At 34.1% G+C, this 25,787-nt stretch overlaps 1 protein-coding gene and 1 long non-coding RNA gene across 7 annotated transcripts; one reads left to right on the top strand and one right to left on the bottom strand.

The window, feature by feature from the left end:
- Nucleotides 1-328: 328 nt before the first annotated feature.
- On the bottom strand, nucleotides 329-24,720 carry LOC125665618 (uncharacterized). 6 transcript variants are annotated; one of them, XM_048898354.2, is made up of 2 exons: nucleotides 24,315-24,720; nucleotides 329-6,805 (listed from the first exon to the last, which is right to left on the bottom strand). In XM_048898354.2, exon 2 carries the CDS (start codon nucleotides 6,782-6,784, stop codon nucleotides 5,750-5,752), a length of 1,035 nt encoding a protein of 344 aa, XP_048754311.2. In that variant the 5' UTR covers nucleotides 6,785-6,805; nucleotides 24,315-24,720; the 3' UTR covers nucleotides 329-5,749. The 6 variants fall into 6 exon arrangements, with proteins under 6 accessions (XP_048754311.2, XP_048754315.2, XP_048754314.2 ...); XM_048898358.2 differs by having other exon boundaries at nucleotides 24,321-24,720; XM_048898357.2 differs by lacking the exon at nucleotides 24,315-24,720 and adding an exon at nucleotides 23,141-23,156.
- Nucleotides 8,896-23,139, top strand: LOC130051058 (uncharacterized). Its single transcript, XR_008799466.1, has 4 exons — nucleotides 8,896-8,943; nucleotides 9,179-9,297; nucleotides 9,430-9,474; nucleotides 20,343-23,139. It is a non-coding gene; the product is annotated as an uncharacterized LOC130051058 (long non-coding RNA).
- Nucleotides 24,721-25,787: the final 1,067 nt, after the last annotated feature.

Below are 25,787 nucleotides of genomic sequence, written 5' to 3'. Positions count from 1 at the left end.
GCATGCACCAAAATGTAACGTCAATCCTGATCCACACGGCATGCACCAAAATGTAACAAATCCTGATCCACACGGCGTGCACCAAAATGTAACAAATCCTGATCCACACGGCATGCACTAAACATGTAACAGGAAGCCTGAAATAAGTCTAGCTTCTCCCGAAACACAAGTTCTATTGTCTTATAAAAAGAACTCACTGTCAATAGTACTTGGGATTCGAATGACTTATACTACATAATTTATTAAACACACTGTTTCTGTGTTTTACCCAGGTTCGGTATTGATTCGTAGATTATGTTCAACACCTTGTTTGAAATGAAAAGACCTGTAAAGTTTCCAAATTTATTATAGCATAAGTAAATATGGTTTAAGAATAGCTGATAATAAATAATCCAAAGAAAATGGATGAATATGATTATAACCAAAGCGGAATGTAAAATTTACCCAAAATAAAAGACCAGAATTACAAAAAATATGTACCGTAAAATAAGAAAAATACACTAACAAGTCTCCATACACTGTCAAACACATACAGTAATTTAGTCAGTAATACTGCACCAGCGTGCCCCTACACACCGCTAATACAGTTCAGGTCTGAATATAAATGATGAGGTAGCCCAAATATATAACTATTGACTATGAAAAATATTTAGGTAAGGAATTAAGGAATATCTAATTCTACCCTGAACCTTGACTCTGCTAGGATATAAGTACATTTTGTCAAAAATCTAACTCCTAAAGTCTGATCCTTAACTCTACGTTAGTTTTACGAGAGAGAGAGAGAGAGAGAACGAATCTCCATCGTGCTACGCTTTATATAAGACTGGCAAACCAATATATTTATTAAATACTAAAACTAAACGCTCAATCTGAAAAGCCAGCATTAAACCTCATAACCAATGAAATTGCAGAAAAGAAATAACGTTCGAGAAGACTGGTAAAATGGCGGTATAATGAATTACATAGAACAGTGAAAGGTAAAGGTAAACATATGAAACATCGAAATATTGACTTTATAGATTTTATAATCTTTTAAGAATTTAAAAATGTCTTCCGAAATAAATAGAAAGTATTATAGAGGAAAAAAAGAAGACACGATGTATATGCAATAACTACGTAATTCAAATCTATATATATCGAAACTTTTCTTAGTCTATCTATTGCTATTGCCTATTTATATATATATGTGCACATTCATGTGACTGTTCTCTGGTGTATATGTAATTTAATTGTATATGTGTGTGCCTTGTATTTCCATTTCACACTTGACCTTCTTGTAGGGAGAGGGCTTTAATAGGCTATGTCTGCTGCCCGATCCCATTCACTTTGTGAATAAAATATAGTTTAAATTAAATTAAATTCAAATCTAATCAACATCAAAATTGTCACACAACATTTAACCAATGCCAAAATTTTCATTTTCTTTATAGCGTTTTTCTTAGAATTTTGGTAAATTTGAATAATATCCAGAGTGAAATGAATGGGTGATACTTAAGTAAAAAAAAGTTTAAAGATAACGAAAATTGAAAAAAGTGACATTTTTTAATTAGAACATTTCACTTTGTCATAGAAATAATATATTAGATTTAACAAGGGAGAGGGTTTGAAATGGTTTTTTAAATGTGTGATATTACTTGTAAACAACTCACAATGAGTTCACCATCAGTTTAAGATTTAAATGTTTTATGAAATTATTGGTATCAATCCATTTGTTTGTTTATCATTGCAGCTCAGTTGGTTAAAGCATTGGGCTGGTTTCCGAAAAAAAACAAACAACAACAACATTGGGCTGGGCCCAGTTTCATAAAACTTTCCTAAGATATATCTTAAGATATGTCGTAAGATATTCTTAAGTTCTAACTTACGAATTTCCTAAGAATATCCACAACTGTTTCACGAAACGTTTATAAGAAATCTCTTTTCCTAAGATATATCTTAAATCAGTGTTTTCAGATTTTGCATTTACAGTTTAAATACCGGTAGTGAATGAACAGCTTGTGTAAATTAATCATTGAAAAAGATAATTGATAGAAAACCTTAATAGATACACACTACAAGCAATTAAGTGTGACATTAGTACATAGTTTCAGAGAGGGGGGGGGGGGGAGCTATCACCTGTTTCAGCCCGATATTGCAACTACATGTAGAAATTCAACACATTTCCAATAACTGACGGTCTGTCATGTTTCCGCTATCACCTGTTTCAGTCCGATATTGCAACTACATGTAGAAATTCAACACATTTCCAATAACTGACGGTCTGTCATGTTTCAATGATTTTATTGTTCAACTCACTATCCAATTCAACGAATAAATCGAGCCACACAACCCATGCCGTGCTCGAAATGTAAACATGACGGAGTCAAAAAGAAATCCTAATACCTCAACGGCAGAAATAGATTTAACTGAGGAGGTAGAAAAAAGAAAAGAAGTGTTATTTCCAAACAGAACTCCAGCGTTACAAATTCAGCTAAAAAAATACAATGGGAAGAAATGACAGCAAAGGTAAACGCAGTTAATACCTCCCATGAAAGGACAGTTGATGAGCTAAAAAAGAATGTAGTTTTCCCGCGTTTCGAAGAATAGAGGGAAAACGTTGTATGATAGGAACGTGTTCGAATGCCTATGCGTAGTAATACAAGGCGTGGCCATAGGAAGGCCTATATAAAGTGTCGATATCATGAGTAAGGTCATTCTAAGCCAGTCTCACGAAGTGCACGTAGCACAATTTTTTATTATCATATTTAATTATGGATAAGGTCCGATATTCACTCTTAGACGTTACATAACACTTGCTTTCGGACACAGGTTTCCATAGTTTTTTCAAATATTTTATCTATGGTTTTTCCTGGGCGGTTTTTAACGTCAATAATGGGGGTTTCTTGACATTTTGTTATTTGATTCAGCACTTGCATAACACTTGTTCACGTCAGTTAACATGTATGTAGTAAATTTGCTGTAAAGTTATTAAACGTCGGCTGCCCGACAAGCTTGCCTGACTTACACCAAAGTTGTGTTTGGTTGTCTTGTATGCAAAAGGATTGTATTCACAGAAGTGTATATTATACATGGAGCTGCTTAACGAGCGATACGAAAAGGGATATAGCGTTGAATAGACGAGAACAACGAAAACCTGGCGATGACCCCCTGCCCAGAGAAGTAGAAATCACTCCAATAGAGGACAAGCTATAATTGGAAACACGTGCGTTTCTGGGATTTCGGGTGGGGTTGATACTCTCGATAAGGAACCTTCAAGTTCCACTAAGCCCTCTGCATCTCCTTCTGGCATCTTGATGTAGTTAGGGATCATGTTTGAAAGTAAAGAAGAAACGTCTCGAACTATTCTGGAAACGTTGGACTTACTGATGCCGTGAAGATCAGCAGTCACTAAATGGAAATTCCCCGTGGCATAAAACCTGAGGGCAGCCATGACTTGTAACAATGTTGGCAATGATTGGGACCTACGAGTGGGTCTTTTTTAAATCGTTTTCCATCATTTGGCATAAGTCGATGATCAAATGAAGTGGTAGTTTAAATTTTGAAACAATCTCCATGTCGTTCATATAATCTAAAGGATTGTTTCCATCTCTGAACTGCCTTTCTCGTCTAAGTTGACGACGACATAGCAAAATAAAGGCCGCCACCATATTTAGTTTGAACTTAAGACACCTACTTACCTTTCGTAAAGTTACGAAAGAACTTATGAAAATCCTAAGATACGACACTTTTTGTGAAACGGATAAGGAATGAACTTAGGAAAAATTTATGTCTTAAGTTAGATCTTAGTCGTAAGTTAGTTTTGTGAAACTGGCCCCTGGTGAATCGCAGATCTCGAGTTCAAATCTGCCATGCTGAGTCTTTTGTTCATATGTGTTAATTTTTGAAAATATTTTTATCCAAATCTGCATATTTTCTGCTTTTTTATTATATATCATCATATCTTTTATGATTAAATCAATTCGTACTGATTTGAGAAACTATTTCTGGGTGTAGTGAGCCACCTTAAACCCTAGTACGAATACCACAACGTGGATTCCCGATTGAGAAAGCCCTGCTGTTATTTTTGTATTTTCTGCATATTCCTACTTGTCTTGAAGTAGATGTATGAATTTAAATTCGTTTTTTTTTTTTAAATGCTTTGGTGTTAATTTTTCCTCTTTTTATGAAGTTGCTTGGATAATTTATTACTGAATTTTTCAAAACATTTTTATCCATGTTGACTTGAGTTTTTTATTTCTTCATGAATGAATTACATAAATGTCTCGTAATCATTAATGTATTCCTCGTTCCACAAGTATAGTACAATGTAAGAGTTTTCATAAAAATATTGTCAATAGTTTCTCTGAAATTAAGTTAAACACAAAAGAAGGAAAAGTGAGGTCAAGGTCAAAGGAAATGCCAAGGTAAAAAAAATATTGATGCAGTTGAATAGATGTCACCAATATGTATCAGCATGTAAGGTTTGATAAAAATAGCTTGAGTAGTTTCCTTGAAACTGAGCTAAACGCAAATTTTGACGCACAGGCACTTATTTCATACATGGGCCCCCTCCTTAATAATACCACAGTATTATTAAGGAGGGGCCCATGTATGAAACAAGTGCCTGTGGTGTACCGGGATGACAGAAGGATGGAAGATGGACATGACAAACACCATCTTCCCAGGCCATATTCATGGCTGGACATAAAAAGTTGGTTCTGAAAACTCTATGAATATGTTATCTCCGAAATTCTAAGATTATCGCCTACCGGTGGAGATTGAGATATGGCGTGGGATGCACTCTGTGTAACAATGCTCAAATTGCTGACGAATTCCACTGTAGAATGTAAAGCATTAATTGATATTAGATAAGATTATCTGGGCAATTATTACTACCAATAATCTAATGTTATTTTAAAACTTCATAGGACTAATTATGTCAACTCAAAAAGAAAGAAAAAATGAAAAAATGTTTATTTTGAACATTATGATGTTGTCTGCTCTCCTTTATTCCCAGATCTATATTAACTTTTTGTCATGTCATATATATATATATATATATATATATATATATATATATGAGTTACTGTTGTACCTCACGTACCAATATTGGTTTGGGAGAATTTATTAAACTGCATTTGAACGTGAAATTGATTTTTACTTCCAAATTCACATTATATATAATGTCTAGTAGAATACAATTTTCCTCCCTGCTTCCTTCGCTTCAGTCCTCCTCTACCCTGCACCATACACAGGCTGTGACAAAGGTGAACCAATCAGAACGTTTATTGCCTTTCGATGGGTTTTTAGTCAGGACTATTATAATTGTACGCTTTAGTGCGCGTGAAAGTGATGCTAACAATCAATGAACGGTTTAAATATTCCGATAATACAAATTTGACATTTATATTAAATTGGAATATTGATGAATTTCGAGTAAGAGATCGTATTTCTCTGTCTATCTATCTCTCTGTGTGTGTTCCCCCTAGTATACCAATTTAATTATTGTAACATCTGCAAGTATACAGTGTAAATGTTTTTTGCTTCATTTCTTTAATGATATTTCTAACACAGTATCTCAAAATTGACAAGTGAAATTTGTAATATGACGAGAAAAATTGTCTGTACTTTCTAGTTTACATGAACTACACACATTATAAAATTTACTTGATATGCTAGTATTTTTCAGGATTCAGGGTGTATATCACTCTAGAGTCGGACCTGAAGAGACGAGATCGTTGTTGTATGAGCGTGGAGTAGGTGGGAGAAATCATGACACTCTCTTGAACATCACCTCCCCGGACCACGTGGCGTGGTTCTTATTAGGATTTTCAGAAATTAAGCTATGATTTCTCAAAAAATCCACTATGAAATTCCCGCTTTCCTTTCCTCTATGAGATACAAACTCCATAAGCAAGTACTCTACCTTCACATTTTTAAAGAATTTTTCACCTCCTTTTAAGACATTGGCTTCAAACGTCTCTACGTCCATTTTTATAACTGCCCTTTTGATGTTAAATATTTCTAACAAATCGTCCAGAAGTATAGCGTCCACTATTAGCGCTTGTTGACCACTCTTATCGAGTCCTAATTTTTCTAGTTTTTTGACGTAAGTCCCGCCTACATTTTTTTTATGAGTTCCAAGTGCCACTTTTTCCCGTTGATATGACAACGCATTATGGACAATGGTCATGTGATCGCTTAACTTCCCGTCCTGTACGGACCGACACAAACGAGCAACATTGCCATCCAGAGCATCTACGGCAATGACATGACGTCCTAGTTTGGCCACGGTCAGAGAAAATACACCCACATTGGCACCGATATCCACAAAAACTACATCCGGGTCATTTTTTAGTATGTTATGTATCCTCGTGACAAGATGTCCTTCCCACATTCCTTGTCGAATGATATTTCCGGAAACCCATTGGTCTTCCTGTGCTGTATACACGTGTATCGGAGTTTGTTGTGGTCCACGCAGTTGAGTCCGGACAAATTTCGCCATCGGATCACAAAACTTCTCCATTTTATACCAGCCGGACTCGTTCCGAGAAATCACAGTTCCCCAGAAATCGCTCCGAACTAACAGTGGCCCGTTTTGAATTATGGGATCGGTGCTCTGTTTGGCATTTACTTGAACTTTTACATTTTGCTCAAAGCTTTGTCGGTTGACTACAACATTATGTGATAACGGTGCCTTGTTCGTCATCATGAATCGCGAGTAAGAAGAAGTGTAGAGAAATCCCAAGATGAACCCGACCAGCACTGCCAGTACAACGATATACATTGTCCGCCTGTTACTCATTGTGATGATTCCAGCCGCCGACTAACAAAAGAAAGTTCAAATTATACTTTATATACACATGTGGCTATCAAAATTGAAAAAAAAAATATACCCGCATGAATGACACAGTGCAACGTTTAATCGGGGTATTTAAATTAATTACCACGGAGTCTTCAACACTACGTTTTCTTTTTAAATTCCTCCGCTAGGGGTCAGTTTGATGCATGAAATCATAATGTGAAATATATCAAGATATGCAGAACGAGGTGTGCAACAGTGAGCCTCGACCAATGCAGGTGCGCTGTATAAATAACCATTACGGGTTTGTTTTCATATTGACGTGTATCGTAACATTGCTGTACCAAGCTTCTCGAGCAGGCAGTTACCCAGATTGGTCGATTTTTAAACTTTTACAATCGTCACGTGCTCATTGAAGCATTGGAATCAGGGGCGTAGCTAGGACTATTTCAATGTGTAGGCCAGAAAGATAAAACTGTAGGTCTCACCGAGGGGGGCATGTGCGGGAGGGGGTCGCCCCTTCCCGCGGGGGGAGGGGAGTCACCCCGACAAATTTTGGAAATATTAGGACTCATTTGCACTCCTCTGGTCATCAAAATGATTGCAGTCGAATGAGTCATTGTGATGACCATAAGTTCAGAAAAAATATATAACCATTATGTAGAATACAATGTAAAAAGAAAAGGTCTGATGGAATAATAATTTTATATCCGATTTTAAAAACTAGAAATAAATATGAACATTTTATATTTTGCAAACATTTATGGACAAAAATATGTTTTGAAAAAAAAATGTGTAGGCTACGCCTCTGGGAATGCAAGGCAATGCAATTGATCTTGCTCGTCGTGCGTGGAGTATTGAGTAGAGTTTATTAAATGTAAAAAGAAACACTCAGTAATGCATATATTACAAACAAAACTGATTTTTAACAGCAGTCCAAGATGTATACCTACCGTAATGAAATACACTTTGTCATTTACAGGTAATGACATTTCTCAATCAGAATTTTCTCTGCTCTAAACATGAGGCAGGTCTATACTTGGCAACATAAAACCATATTGTTTCCATAAATAAACATGTACAATTTGCATTGTACATACATATTGCATGTAAGGTTGGTTGGTTGTAAATTGTTTAACGGGAATTTTTCACTCATGTGGAGATGTCATCATTGCCGGTGAAGGGCTGCAAGGCCTATGGCCTTTGAGCAGGGAAGAATCTTGATCGTGCCACACCTGCTGGGAAACGGGGTATCGGTTGTTGGTTTGGGGGGGGGGGGGGGGGGAGGGGGGGATCTCCTCCGAAGGACCGCCCCATTTAGTCGCCTAGTACGACTAGCAAGGGGTACTGAGGAGATCGGTAAAGTTGGCTACTAGTAACCAGCTACTAGTAACTGGCTACTTAAAAAGAGAAAAGTTGGCTACTAATAGCTAGCTACTTGAACCAGGAAAAGTTAGCTACTAGTAGCCAGTTACTAGTAGCCAGCTACTAAAAGTATGAAAAGTTAGCTACTCGTAGCCAGCTACTACAAAATATAAAAGTTATAATTACTGATAGCTCGCTACCAGATAAAGGTTAATGAGTTTGAAAATTATTATCTATCAGATTTATTTCTAAAGAGGACGAGGAGTCGTATGAAATTTCATGCTCAATTATCCCCAATTACATAACGTTGCAATGCAAAATACGAATAAACTTTTTCAACTGAGTGTTTATTTTAAAAGTGATACGGATTGAATTCAGACCTTCAATCATTTGATATACCATCCATTTTGAGATATCTGCTACTTTTACAATTTGATTCGAGTTACCCTGAAATTTCAACATAAGTGTGAATACCGTAAGAAACTTTATGTTTGACTTTATGTTTGTATTAGATATCTGACGAATTTACGACTATACATATGGCAAGAAGTCACAGATGGTGTTTTGGTACTCCACGAATTTTCAGATATCGCTCTTTAGGAAATCAGGTACTTATACATTTTGATTATCGGTACAAGATCCGTGTGAATACCTCAAGGAACTCCGTGTTTATTTCATATATTTAACTAACTTACAACGATACGTATGGCGAGTAGTGATATTGGGTATCGTGATATGTCATCAATTTTCAGATATCAAGCTTAAGGAAGTCAGCTACATATACTTTTTGATGGCAGGTAAACTGAAATTTCACGTTTTTCGCAAATATCTTAAGGAACTCTGAATTTGTATTACATATCTCACTAATTTACAATTATCAAAGTGAAGAAGAGTGATATTAGGTATCTTGAGATGCCATAAATTTCCAGATATCACGCTTAAGGAAGTCAGCTACTTATACCTTTTGATTCCTGGTATCCTGAAATTTCAAGTTTTTCATAAATATCTTAAAGAACTCTGTGCTTGTATTAGATAGCTGATTAGTTTACAACTATCCATGTGAAGTGGAGTGGTACTAGGTATCTTGATATGCCACTAATTTTGAGATACCACGCTTAAGGAAGTCAACTACTTATACCTTTTGATTGCAGGTAACCAGAAAATTAAAGTTTTTAGAAAATATATTAAGGAACTCTGTCTTTGTTTTAAATATCTGATTAATTTACCAATGCACATATGACAAAATCTGATACTAAGTATCTTGATATGCCATCATTTTTCAGATATCACTCTTAAGGAAGTCAGCTACTTATACCTTTTGATGGCAGGTAAACTGAAATTTCAAATTTTTCGCAAATATCTTAAGGAACTCTGTATTTGTCTTAGATATCTGACTAATTTACAACTACCCACGTGAAGTGGTGTGATATTAGATATCTTGATATGCCAACAATTTTCGGATATCATACTTAACGAAGTCAGCTACTTATACCTTTTCATTCCAGGTAACCTGAAATTTCAAGTTTTTCATAAATATCTTAAAGAACGCCTTGTTTGTATTAGATATCTGACTAATTTATAACTATCCATGTGAAGTGGAATGGTATTAGGTATCTTGATATGCCATCAATTTTCAGATATCACCCTTAAGGAAGTCAGCTACTTATACCTTTTGATTGCAGGTAACATGAAATTTCAAGTTTTCTACCAATATTTTAAGGAACTCTGAGTTTGTTTTAGATATCTGACTAGTTTACAACTGTCCATGTGAAGTGGAGTGGTACTAGGTATCTTGATATGCCATAAATTTCCAGATATCACCCTTAAGGAAGTCAGCTACTTATACCTTTTGATTCCTGGTATCCTGAAATTTCAAGTTTTTCATAAATATCTTAAAGAACCCTGTGCTTGTATTAGATATTTGACTAGTTTACAACTATCCATGTGAAGTGGAGTGGTATTAGATATCTTGATATGCCATCAATTTTCAGATATCACTCTTAAGGAAGTCAGCTACATATACCTTTTGATGGCAGGTAAACTGAAATTTCAAGTTTTTCGCAAATATCTTGAGGAACTCTGTATTTGTATTAGATATCTGACTAATTTACAACTACCCACGTGAAGTGGTGTGATATTAGATATCTTGATATGCCAACATTTTTCGGATATCATACTTAACGAAGTCAGCTACTTATACCTTTTCATTCCAGGTAACCTGAAATTTCAAGTTTTTCATAAATATCTTAAAGAACGCCTTGTTTGTATTAGATATCTGACTAATTTATAACTATCCATGTGAAGTGGAATGGTATTAGGTATTTTGATATGCCATCAATTTTGAGATATCACCCTAAAGGAAGTCAGCTACTTATACCTTTTGATTGCAGGTAACCAGAAAATTCAAGTTTTCTACCAATATTTTAAGGAACTCTGAGTTTGTATTAGATATCTGACGAATTTACAATTATCAAAGTGAAGAAGAGTGATATTAAGTATCTTAACATACCATAAATTTCCAGATATCACGCTTAAGGAAGTCAGCTACTTATACCTTTTGATTCCTGGTATCCTGAAATTTCAAGTTTTTCATAAATATCTTAAAGAACTCCTTGTTTGTTTTAGATATCTGACTAGTTTACAACTGTCCATGTGAAGTGGAGTGGTACTAGGTATCTTGATATGCCATCAATTTCCAGATACCACCCTTAAGGAATTCAGCTACTTATACCTTTTGATTCCTGGTAACCTGAAATTTCAAGTTTTTCATAAATATCTTAAAGAACTCCTTGTTTGTATTAGATATCTGACTAATTTATAACTATCCATGTGAAGTGGAATGATATTAGGTATTTTGATATGCCATCAATTTTCAGATATCACCCTAAAGGAAGTCAGCTACTTATACCTTTTGATTGCAGGTAACATGAAATTTCAAGTTTTCTACCAATATTTTAAGAAACTCTGAGTTTGCATTAGATATCTGACGAATTTACAATTATCAAAGTGAAGAAGAGTGATATTAGGTATCTTAACATGCCATAAATTTCCAGATATCACGCTTAAGGAAGTCAGCTACTTATACCTTTTGATTCCTGGTATCCTGAAATTTCACGTTTTTCATAATTATCTTATAGAACTATGTGCTTGTATTAGATATCTGATTAGTTTACAACTATCCATGTGAAGTGGAGTGGTACTAGGTATCTTGATATGCCATTAAGTTTGAGATACCACGCTTAAGGAAGTCAGCTACTCATACCTTTTGATTGCAGGTAAACTCAAATTTCAAGTTTTTCATAAATATCTCAAGGAACTCTGTCATTTGTACTAGAAATCTGACTAATTTACAATTAACCACGTGAAGAAGACTTATATTAGGTGTCTTGATATACCATCAATTTTTAGATATCACGCTTAAGGAAGTCAGCTACTTATAGCTTTTGATTTCTGACAACCTGAAATTTCAAGTTTTTCATAAATATCTTAAGGATCTCCTTGTTTGTATTAGATATCTGACTAATTTACAACTATCCATGTGAAGTGGAGTGATATTAAGTATCTTAATATGCCATCAAATTTTAGATATCATGCTTAAGAAAGTCAGCTACTTAAACCTTTTGATTCCAAGAAGCATAACATTTAAAGGTTTTAGCAAATATTCTAAGGAAGTCTGTGTTTGTATTAGATATCGTATTAATATACCAGTAAACATATGAGAAGGAGTTGCATTAGGTATCTTGATATGCCATCAATTTTGAGATATCACGTTTAAGGAAGTCAGCTACTTATACCTTTTGATTGCAAGTAACCTAATATTTCAAGTTTTTCGTTAATATATCTTAAGAAACTCTGCGTTTGTATTCGATATCTGACTAAGTTCCAACTATCCACGTGAAGAGGAGTGATATTAGGGATCTTGATATGCCATGAATTTTCAGATATCACAATTTAGGAAGTCAGCTACTTATACCTTTTAATTCCTCGACACCTGAAATTTTAACTTTTTCATAAATAGCTTAAGTAATTCTGCTTTTGTATTAGATATCTGACTAACTTACAACTATCCACATAAAGAAGAGTGATATTTCGTATCTTGATATACAATTGATTTTCAGATATCACCCTTAAGGAAGTCAGCTACTTATACTTTTTGATTCTAAGTAACTTGAAATTTGAAGTTTTCCGTAAATATCTTGAGGAACTCTGCATTTGTATGAGGTATCTGAATAACTTACAACCATCTACGTGAAGAGGAGTGATATTAGGTATCTTGATATCTATTATCATACCTCTTCACGTGGATAGTAGTTTACTAGTCAGATATCTAACAGAAACACAGAGTTCCTTAAGCTATATACAAAACACTTTAAATTTCAGGATGTCTGGAATAAAAAGCTATCAGTAGCTGACTTCGTCCAACATGATATCTGAAAATTTATTGCATATCAAGACACTTCATATAAAGCCCTGTAATATCGGCAAAGATAGATTAGTCAAATATCTAACATATCTATCTGAAAATTGATGGCATATCAATATACCCAGTACCACTCCACTTCACATTGATAGTTGTAAACTAGTCAGATATCTAATACAAACAAGGAGATCTTTAAGATATTTAATAAAAACTTGAAATTTCAGGTTAGCTGCAATCAAAAGGTATAAGTAGCTGACTTCCTTAAGCGTGATGTCTGAAAATTGATGGCATATCAAGATACCTAATATCATTCCACTTCACATGGACAGTTGTAAATTAGTCACATACCTAATACAAACAAGGAGTTCTTTAAGATATTTATGAAAAACTTGAAATTTCAGGTTACCTGAAATCAAAAGGTATAAAAGTAGCTGACTTCCTTAAGCGTGATATCTGGAAATTGATGGCATGTCAAGATACCTAATATCACTCTTCTTCACTTTGATAATTGTAAATTAGTCAGATATCTAAAACAAACAAGGAGTTCTTTAAGATATTTATGAAAAACTTGAAATTTCAGGTTAGCTGCAATCAAAAGGTATAAGTAGCTGACTTCCTTAAGGGTGATATCTGAAAATTGATGGCATATCAAGATACCTAGTACCACTCCACTTCACATGGATAGTTGTAAACTAGTCATATATCTAATACAAACACAGAGTTCTTTAAGATATTTATGAAAAACTTAATATTTCAGGATACTAGAAATCAAAAGGTATAAGTAGCTGACTTCCTTAAGCGTGATATCTTGAAACTTATGTCATGTCAAGATACCTAATATCAGTCTTCTTCACTTTGATAATTGTAAAATAGTCAGATATCTAATACAAACAAGGAGCTCCTTAAAATATTGGTAGAAAACTTGAAATTTCATGTTACTTGCAATCAAAAGGTATAAGTAGCTGACTTCCTTAAGGGTGATATCTGAAAATTGATGGCATATCAAGATACCTAGTACCACTCCACTTCACATGGATAGTTGTAAACTAGTCATATATCTAATACAAACACAGAGTTCTTTAAGATATTTATGAAAAACTTGAAATTTCAGCTTTCCAGGAACAAAAGGTATAAGTAGCTGACTTCCTTAAGCGTGATATCTGGAAATTTATGGCATGTCAAAATACCTAATATCACTCTTCTTCACTTTGATAATTGTAAATTAGTCATATATCTAATACAAACTCAGAGTTCCTTAAGATATTTGCGAAAAACGTGAAATTTCAGTTTACCTGCTATCAAAAGGTGTATGTAGCTGACTTCCTTAAGGGTGATATCTGAAAATTGATGATATGTCACAATACCCAATATCACTACTCGCCATACGTATCGTAGTAAGTTAGTTAAATATATGATGTAAATACGGAGTTCCTTATGGTATTCATTTCATTGTACCGATAATCAAAATGTATATGTAACTGATTTCCTAAAGAGCGATATCTGAAAATTCGTGGCGTACCAAAACAGCATATATCACTTCTTGCCATATGTATAGTCATAAATTCGTCAGATATCTAATACAAACATAAAGTCAAACATAAAGTTTCTTACGGTATTCACACTTATGTTGAAATTTCAGGGTAACTCGAATCAAATTGTAAAAGTAGCAGATATCTCAAAATGGATGTATATCAAATGATTGAACGTCTGAATTCAATCCGTATCACTTTTAAAGTAAACACTCAGTTGAAAAAGTTTATTCGTATTTTGCATTGCAACGTTATGTAACTGGGGACAATTGAGCATGAAATATCATACGACTCCTCGTCCTCTTTAGAAATAAATCTGATAGATAATAATTTTCAAACTCATTAACCTTTATCTGGTAGCGAGCTATCAGTAATTATAACTTTTATATTTTGTAGTAGCTGGCTACGAGAAGCTAACTTTTCTTACTTTTAGTAGTTGGCTACTAGTAACTGGCTACTAGTAGCTAACTTTTCCTGGTTCAAGTAGCTGGCTACTAGTAGCCAACTTTTCTCTTTTTAAGTAGCCAGTTACTAGTAGCTGGTTACTAGTAGCCAACTTTACCGATCTGTACTGAGGACCTATTTTAACCCTGTTCCTCACGGGATTATTACGTGTTAGGTATATACTTTGATATGAAATTTTTCTCTATCCTCAATGGAACTTGTAGTTTTACTTTCATAAAATACACATCTATTTTCTGTTGGAATGCCTTTAAACCAACCAAGTAAATTCAAGTTCAATTTCCATACAATGACTTGAAATTTTTCCTAAAGTGCACAAAACTGACAGCATCTGAATATTTTGAATAAAATAAAATTTACAGTAAATGTTCAGTTAGTTATTCGAAAACTCGGCCCTGGTCCTCGGTTAAAACCGCCGGCCAGTGGCAGATCAAGATATATTTATAGAAATATGTCCAATAAACGAACTCCGTAGACAACCCCACGCCTCCAGCCTTTTTACTGCCCCCTTCTCCAGATCACAAATTTCTGGATCCGCCACTACGCACTACTAGACTTGCGAGATCCCAGCGTTTGTGATTGTCATCTGTTATAGTCATAAGGTATGACTCAACGCGCTCGACTTTGAAAATATTGAATTGAATTCTGACGTAGCGGTGCACAGCCCCTCTCAGCTCCAATTCAAGTTTTCTTCTGCGTGAATAATTAATATTATACGTCAACAGTTAATGCACAGGAATAACCAGGTCTCATAAACTCCATGTACGACACATTTAAATTCCATATTTTTCAATGCCCAAGTGCCAATGCACAAAATATCAAATGATAATCTGCAAACATGATCAAAAAAGTGCGGAAAACTGATGTGCAATAAGCCCCACTCTACACTCGCTGAAAATCTCAAGTTAAAACATCTTTGATACATGTAATTTTCCAGATGACTCGGGGACAAACTGACCCTCTAAAAATCGAACAAATGTAACAGAGACATTTGTATGCCTCTGATGAGATATGAACCCGGGTCCCAGCACTCTACCAATCGAGCTAAAGGGTTATAACCCACTAGCCAGAACTAGTAGGAATGCCATATCACTCACACTACCACACAAACATCAATGTCTTACGAACTATAGACCGGAAAATTAACTATCAAGTTTCATCTCTGAAAAGGATGACAAAGGTAAAATTCTTATCGAATTTAACAACATGTTACGCGGTCAACAAAAGCTATTGTACAAAGTTTAAAGACGTCACATTTAATGCTTTCTGAATGGGGTATTTCAAAATTTTGTCGTGAGGAATGCCGAAACATCGACTGAACATGCCGGGTTTTTTTCACGGTTTGTAATCTTTCACTCCTTCACGAATTATCATAAACAATTTGGGTGGGTCTAAACACAAATGACAACGTAAAATTTAGGAATGTAAATAGATCTTGTGATTTCCCCGTTTAAAAATCACGTAACATTACTTATTTAGGTATCGTAAATTGTGTTAAAATCCTGATTGATTTTTTTTTTTATCAAATGGAAGCTACATATTCATGCATGCATGGTTTTCACTGAATACATATGCTGCATACATGAATGTGTTTGATATTTTTTGTAAATGTATGTTATTTATTCGTCACAAAAATTGTTAGAAAAAACTGTAAGTAATAAAGAAAAAAATAATTAAAATTGGACGGAAAACTTCACAAATGATCGTAGCGCATTGATGAAAAAGTTGTCCATACAATTTTCGCTATGATACTGCCATCAAGAAAAGAATTTTACATGCATACGATTCATGTCTAAATACTTTAAACTAAGTTTAAATGATAAAATATTATCTTGTTTTCAAATTCATACGATGTATCAATACACAAGATGAAGTCAAAATCAGGTTTTCTTTGATGCAGAAATCAAACGAATTTTTCAGCCAATCAAAATCGCCGGAATTTCGTCAAGACAATAAATATTTTACTATATCTGCATACAATACATTTCACTCCATCCCTTATTAAAGTCAAATACACCGAAACCATTTAATCGGTACGCTATATTTTTCTTAATTAGACACACAGATCTCCCAAGTTACCCCGACACATGTTCTGGGATACCCCCCCCCCCCTATTTTTGGCAAAATTCTATACGACCCCATTTATCCTTATTTCATCACCATAAATTACAAACGGCACAACCATTCTCTCAAACAGAAAAAACACCTGTTTTAGAAAGGTTATACGTATTCATATATAAATCGAAATATTGTAATCAACGCTTTCTTAGTAAACGTATGGGTGTAAAAAACACCTCTCAAATTTTACAAAGACTGGTCAAGCAGATGACTATTGCAAATGGGAAAAAAATTACAATTATGATCAAAGACGCAAAACATGCAGCCGAAATAGGCGTTATATTGACATTTGTGTCAAATTCACAAACTTGTAAAACAGAACACCAGAAAATAAATACACCACAGTTCATACAAGCTTTATTAAAACTATAACACGTACTCTGTGACACCCCCCCAACCCTTCCTTGTAGCTATGTTATATCTTACATTCTGTTTTTTAGCTGGATCCTCCTATTTATACTACATGTCAATGTAGTAATGTAAAAAAAAAAAAAATCAAAACTACTCCAAAACTTCTTTATATATTTTCATAAAATTAAAATGATACTTTGCGTATTGATGATTGTTTTACATTGTGTGGATGGGGGGGGGGGGGGGGGGGATGGTAGAGATGTTCTTTGTCTCTGAATTCTTTTCTTACTCCGAAAGGTGTTTTCACAATTTTTTCACCGATACTATTTATTATATTGTTTTATGTTAATGATTGCAATATATTTTTCCCTAGGCATGAATTGTGTACATCGGATTTCAATCGATATCATTTATTTTTAACCATACCTGCTAATGATACAATGCTCTCAGTGTCCTAGCATATACCTTGTGTACAATGAAGTAATATTTCTTATCAAATGCAACATCTGACACTTTGATCGATTTAATTGTGATGGAGGGTAATTACTCCCGGACTCAGCTAGGCTGGCGACGATGGTCTGTTACACTCCCACGAATGCACGTGTCCATAAATATCCATTCTTTACATATTCACATAAACGTATATATATCTGATCTGTTTACTCTCGTAAATTTCTAAATTGTGCAATGGAATATAGAATTCGAAACCCGCAAAAGTCTATTCGATATGTATTATAGTAAATATATAGACTCTTTTTTTCTTCTTTAAAAAAATATTATTATTATTATATTCTTGTCAAACATTACATTAAACTGGACACACATCAAATGAGATACACATTTAACTTATGCAGATGATTTCAGGGTATATCTTAAAAGTTAAACGATGTATTTTCTATCCATTACAGCTTTTCAAAATCAAATCATTGATGAATAACATTTTTAGTGTCAATTTTTTTTTCTCAAATTTGATAATTTAAAAAAACATTGCTACATTTAAATATATGTTAACATGCTTATGTTTCTCTATGATTTGCGTACTGGTGCATACAAAGTTTGTGAGAATAAATTGATTGAATTGAACTTTACAAAACGCCTAGGGCTTGTCGACGCGCTGTGTTTACGAAACAATAATACTGCTTTGATGGACTCAGAATGACGAGTCTAAAACACTTTAAAATCAGAGTGTTTTTAGGGGTGGAGGCAGAACTTTTTGAGGACCGTAATGTATCTAACATTCTTAATTTCACTTGCATGCACAATCATGCAAGCATTTTACATGAGCAGGGTCTTCTGTATCACAATCATCATCTTAGATTTAAAAAAAAGGAAATTATGCAAATCGTGCAATGGTATATCAAAATTCATTCAGACATCTCAAGTCTTTGCCATTATTATTTACTAGTATCTAACATTTGAAATAGTGAAGTTAGGAAGAAATTAATGGGGTTTTTTAATTCAAAATTTCGAATTTAGATAAACGGTAAAATTGAATTACAATGTACTTTTATTTATACAGTGCATCTATTTTACTTTTCAGATATTTTAATTGTATATCTTTTAGTCGACTTTTTACGAAAAATTCCTGATGTTGATTTGATTTGTCTAGATGTTATAACAAAAGGATTGAGCACAAGTTCTTAGAACTTAGAACGCCCCCTCCTATATGACAATTAATTACATATCATAATGTTCAAGAAACGAAACACAAATGTATCAAAGGTCAAAAATGATTTGCTTTCATAAAGCAATTATAATAAATCATATCTGTAGATATGTATGTACAATTGATTAATATATACATGTAAGTACAATTGATTAATATATGCATGTAGTGCGTACAAAGTAATCGCTATGAAAATTCCATCAATTAAACACGACCAGAACTGAACACAGGAAAATATTTTTTCATTTTCTGTGGTACTGATTGCGTTATCTCCCCATAATAAAACATGCGTGTCTACTACATGTATATGCAAATTATCCATTCTTGAAAATAGCATTAAATAGGTCATTTCTTGGAGCGGTGTATTTTGCACATAAGAAAAAAAAAAGGTAAGCATCTTCTACTTTACCACAAGTACACAAAGGACTGTAAATGTTGTTGCATCTAAATAAATCTATATTCAATACATAGTTGTGTCTTAGTCTCGTATAGATTACTTTCCAATACCGTTCTCCGAAAGAAAAAAAGGATGGGAGGTGCGATTTTTGGAAGCGTAAACAATTTTCAAACGAGACTTAGTGTCGTAGATTGCCTTGTTCCTGAGGGCAAGGAATTCCATTCACGTACCCATCTTGTTACAAAAGATGATTTATAGATGTTTGATTTGCATTTAGGAATGCCATAATTTTGCGACTGATTCATGTGAACGAATATTTGGTAAATTTTCTTTCAGATACTTGGGTACCATATTGTGACAAATTTTGTACATAGTTATTCTAAATTTTGTCAATCTTCTAGCAATAAGTGGTTCCCACCCAGTTTCGAAACATAGAGATTCCCGTGATGTTAATCTACTCTAGTAACTAATCTTGCTGCTGCTAACTGTAGTTTTTCAGAATCTTGATTTGAACACCCACCCCATGCATACTTCAGATGCATATTCTAGAGGAGGTCTAATGAAATCAGTGTATAACCCGCGCCGACAGAGGTGAGAGGCCGTGTGATATTGAGCGCGATGCTCTAACCACTCGGCCACGGAGGCCCCTGCCTCTTATGACAAGCAAGGGGTACTGAGGACCTATTCTAACCCGGATCCTCACGGGAAAACCATTGATATTACCTCGAATTTCCTCTGATGTAGATATTGCATTGAGTAGAATGTTGGTAACATGAGTTTACGTTATTCAAATTAGAAACGTATGTTGCCTATCCAAATGCTTGATTAAACATTAAATAATGCACTACATATTAACGAAATCTCATCATGAATAGTGTATCTGTTGAATATCAACCATATTATTGAACAAAAAATGTATCATTGTTGTTGTATAAGATAAGATAAGACAAGTTTATTCCAATTTGTTGTATATATATGCACTGGGGCAGACAAACCTCCTCTGCAAGAAATTTAAGCCTGTTTTCTCCGCTACTGACTTATTCATGATAACTATGCAAATCGACATTAATCAGTTTGCTAGAATTCAGTATCTTTTGATAACCTACAAATACGAAACTAACCATCAATTAATTTCGAATGATAATACTATGCAAATCGGATAGAAAATCAATTTTAAAAAACTATTATATCTGCGTGTGCTACTCGAAAGTCCACTGCGTACAAGGGATATTATTCTGATATTTTTTTTTTAGGAACGGCGCTTACATGTACGAGAGCTGAATAACAGAACTATCACGAAAAGAAAACGAACAAGAAATGTTTTAGAAACATACAGTATACATGAACCAATAAATATATTATATATTTTATGTATTATTTATATTTGTATCAATGTTGGTAGAATTTCGTGAGATCAATAATTTTCCATATCATTGGTTTGCTTGTTTGATTTGAACGTATTTTATTGCAGTGGCGGATTTAGAGGGGGGCGCAGCCGCCCCCCCCCCCCCCAATTTTCAAATTTAAGGTAAATCACGGTATCTTGTTTCGGAAAATGTACTAAACGATAAAAGAAATAATTTCTTTCACTCCCGGAGAAATAAATGACAAAATCTTTTGATTTCTTTAATTACTTTATTGGGAGAACTTAATTTTTTCCAAAAAACCCTTAAAATTTGGGTCATTTTATTATTTTCACCTTATTAAAATGATAGAAAATAGTACAAATGACTAAAATAGGAGAAATATTTCAAGCCCCATAAAATCTGTAAAATCCAGTAGCTTCCGGGGGCTTCGCCCCATGGACCCCCACCAGGGCTTCGTCCTGGACCCACTGCCTCATAAAGTGGCGCCCCCCGTAACCGCAAATTTCTGGATCCGCCCCTGTATTGTGTACGACTTACGAGTTCTTCTCCTTATAATCTAATACATATTACAACACACAATTGTCATTAAAGATAATATATACAGAGAATACATAAATGGTAAGTGTTCTATAGATAAACAATGGAAAATGACATGATCAACAGCCAAATCTTTTGGTTTCATGAATATACGTCTGAACATTAGAGAAAATACAATTATTCAATTCCGTAAATAGGACACTATCACCCCAAAAGTAAAAGATTTGTATCAATAATAATCAAAACATTAAATCTTAGCAATCTATCCATTAATTTGTATCTAGCGATAACATATTTCTTACAAATAAAGAAAAAGTGATGTGCGTCTTCACGCATGCCACAGGAACATAATGGAGAATCAACAATATTGCGTCTATAAAGATCATAATTCAAAACACAGGTGTGTCTCAGTTTGGTATGAATTATATTCAACAGACGAGAAAAATATGAAAAGTATACATGGGGTTTGGGATTTCTGAATTAGGACGGACACCTCTACATGTGCTAAGAAAGTATAGAATATTGAAATATTGGTTAAAACTGAAGACAAATAATTGTATTTTAAAGAGTATTTATCAGGAAATGTTAGATGTTTGTGACTCAAATTCTTATACTTGTTGGTTGACATATGTAAGAAATTTATTATATTCTTTAGGATTTGGATATGTATGGAATTGTACTTATGATATAAATGAAAACAAATTTTTATCTGAAGTAAAACAAAGACTACAAGATGTGTTTATACAAGAAATTTATAGTGTTTTTGAGACGTCACCAAAATGTAACTTATATAAATATGTCAATGAAGGATTTAAATTACAATTGTATCTTACAAAATCTGTTCCAAGTATGTATGTTCAAAATATTAGTAAATACTGACTATCCTCACATAGATTAGAAATTGAACAAGGTCAGGGTTTGACATTTATATTTTTGAGCACTAGACCAGTCGGGCTACTTCAAATGATTTTTACTAGACCTGACTTTATATCCACTAGCCCTGACCAACTTTCCAGAAAAAAACTTATAGTTTCTCCATATTTTAATACTCCATGGAAATGACAAACGTTAAGTTTGAACCAAAACGTATTAAATTGTCTCAAAAATACCTCAGGTCTCGTCATTCAATTTGATTTTCAAATACGTTTTCTGTTTCTTTAAATTCTACCTGGCACGGATATTCTTTAGTCTATTCAGTATAAAATGACCTCAACCGGCTTTTTCTTTAATTTATATTTCATAAGCTCTGCTAAGCTTTGTTTCTTTCCAACCTTGTCGTATTTAAATATAGAGACATTCCCGCACATATGTCAACACCGATAAATAGCTGTTTACGATGTAGTTTATTAACTTGATAAACACTTTTATTATAGTCAATTCAAATAAACTGTTTAAAATGAACATCGAGTAGATGTCGTAAAACATCACTTCCGACCGCGACTTATTTATTAGAACTAAAAATAGAGATTATCCCATCACACGGTTCAAGATTGCTTGCAAACTCTTTACAGTTAAAAATGAAATATCTTACGGTTTAAAGTAAAGTTCCTTGTTTATTTTTTTAACACGACCAGTCGGACTAGTAAATCGACATTTTACCTGACCGGACCGATCATCTAGTAGACTCGGTCGGTCGGACGTGCCTTAGTGTCAAACCCTGAAGGTAGATTTAGCAATATTCCAAGAAAAGAAAGAAAATGTAAATAATGTTCAGAGAGTATTGAAGATGAATATCATTTTATATTAGTATGTCCTTTTTATAATGATTGTAGAAAACAGTATTTAAAGAAATATTATTATAAACACCCCTCCACTTTCAAGCTTATCCAACTATTATCAACTGGAAATATTACGGAATTATGTAAACTTGGTAAATACCTATATAAATGTTCATCTTATAGATCTCAGTTATTATAAGATTATCCTCAGTATCTATCCTGTCCATGTACATCAGTATGATATATTATGTTTTGTTATCATTTCATTGTATAAGTTGTTGTATATACTTTATACCTATGACCTGTATGGTTCTTGATCAATAAACAATACAATACAATACGAGTTAACGCTTTTACGAAACTGTTTAATTGGTTTGCTTACAAGATACAACCACAAAAAAAACAAACAAAAAAAAACCACGTGCTCACCTTGGTTCTCCGACTAGATATTGAACGTTTCAACTTTCATCGCGCGTCATTTGTACATTTCACTGCGCGATAAAATCAACTGTTAACCAGGATGTTGGTTGTAAGTGCTTTAAAATAAATACAAGAGAAATCCGCCGCTGCATATCTCCAATTTACACTTATTTGAATAACACAAAATATTGAATCGACATTCCAAGTGGTACAGCACAGATGCTAGTCAAAATGAGGACCAACTCCACGATACACCCACACATCGAGAGAGACTTCACTATAACAAATCCAACTCGCATTAAGAGGGACTCACCTTAACAAATCCAGCTCACATCAAGAGAGACTCCACCTTAACAAATCCATCTCACATCTAAACACTTAGACTTCACAATTCACAAATCCACCTCGTTATGCCCGTCTAGGGTTGTGACAATAATCCAACACAATAAATTCTTGGAATTTTTTGTTTGTTTGGCTTTAGATGTTATCATCCACAGTGAAACCGTTTGACCGTGATGTTTATAAATATTTAAAATCTTGTGTACATTTTGTTAAAAATGCAAAAAAAAAAAAAAATCAATGAAATCTATGATAGGATTAGGTTTTTTTTTTTGTTTGTTTACATCTACCCCTCCCCACAAATAAGGCAATCTATCAATCTACCCCTCCCCACAAATAAGGCAACCTTTTATATAGTAAATAATGATATTCAGTTCTATTGTCTGCGGTGTGTGTTACCTTTAGCTACCCTAAGGATATATGTAATTTTTTTTTTGCTGTGTGGCAATACAAAAGTCTCATTGTTGTACAAAATCAACAGTCTATTGTCTACAGGACGCCAGGTAAGATGAAAGTTTACACATTCAATGTACATTGTTTGTGCCATGAAAACATGTGTACGGATGGTCGAATTCGACATCCATCTGGAAGTTAGCAGAAATCAATATTTTTAATCATGAAGAGAATCCACGTTGATAGAAATAGATTTTTGCAGGTGAAATAGATAGAAAGCCACGTGACAACACACCCATATTTTTGCAGATGGATAGATTTTATTGTTTTCGGATAAGTGACAAGTGTTAGATTTCAGGAGCCTGTCCGTGTTTTGAGTCTCACGTAGCCTATCAGTAATTGTCGAATAAAATACAATGTATCAATAATCAGAAGGAGAGAAAAAACTTACCTTTACATTGAAAGTTGTGCCAGGGTTTATATATTTCTCCCGGTGGCCTACATGTACGTGTAATTCCTGCAGATCGGGGTATTGACCATTCACGATATCGAATTGTTGTGCTTTGGTATTAGATTTTCCTTGGAGTTGACTGTCGGCTAGATTTAATATTCAGCAGTCATCCATGCTAAGAGGATATAACCGTGTGTTGAATGCTCCATTGCGCCGCGGACGTTACGGACTTTTAAAACTAAAATGAAAATAAGAATACGTGCGTCCTGGGTGTAAAAGCCTTCGTCAAGCTTAAGCCGTGGGGGCAATTTCCCAATTTAATTAACACACGGACATCTGAACATATAATTATGCATGTATGTCTGGACCGAAATCATAAAACACTGATTTTCATGTTGTCCACGTCTTTTTTACGCTTCAATAAGCTTATTATTTGATAGGATGAACAAACTAATGGGGTAGAAAGGGTCCCCAAGCGGATCCAACTTTCCGATGATTCGTATAATACATGTATTATAAACCTGAATCTTGGAATAAGTGACCGTCCATATAAAAATGAACGCATTTCAAGTTTCAGCCTATTAATAAAATTGATTAATCCTAGAAATTACGCACAGAATCTAATCACGTTGAATAGGTATTAATCATTTCCTAATTGTGGGGGGGGGGGGGGGTATATCATTTAAACGAATTCATTTGAGTAATTTCCATGAAAGTTTTAAATTTTTAAATTAACAATTTAAATCACACTGTGTATTCGAATACTAGGAACTGCGTCGGACACTTAACACCGGACCAGGGAAACATTTGGGATAAGTACATACACATGTAATATTCACTCTCAGCAATTGTATGCGATGTTCACAACAGAAATGAATTCAGCAATCATCTTTGCAATAAGTATGCTTTGTTCTAACCAAATTTTGAGTGTTATAATTGCATATTCAATATACACGACCGTTTTATTATCAGAAGTTTCTGAGAAATCAACGACTTTCTAACTTCATTCGCCTATATAAATGATACATTTAGACTAGGATAATGAAAGGTAACTCATTACAAACATTGACGTAACGCAGAAAACATATTTATATTTTTATTTCTAATTCTTATCCCCCCTTTTATACTCAATAGAATGTACATGTGTATACCTTCAACAAATAGTCCATATTGGTTGTATATTCATACATCGAGGATCAATCAGAAAGATGCACCAGAAAATACTACCCTCTGGTTTGTTCCTAATACTAGTATGTTGTACGGTGTGACCGTTGAGACGAGCGAAGCCCATTAACATCTTGCAACACGACTTTTATCCACCTCTTCATTTAACGCGGGAAATATAACGCGCTTGGTGTAAACAGTTACAAATTGTGACGTCATATTAGCTGCAATGTTTTTTCTTTTCTCAAACCAAGGAAAAACAAAACGTTTAAGGTAGAGATTGATAGGTTGATGCTAAAAAAAATAACC

This window comes from Ostrea edulis, chromosome 10 (genome assembly GCF_947568905.1).
Source record: "Ostrea edulis chromosome 10, xbOstEdul1.1, whole genome shotgun sequence".
In the NCBI taxonomy this organism is placed as follows: Eukaryota; Metazoa; Mollusca; class Bivalvia; order Ostreida; family Ostreidae; genus Ostrea; species Ostrea edulis.
The sequence above is the reverse complement of the archived record's forward strand: the minus strand, read 5'-3'. Positions and strand labels throughout refer to the sequence as shown.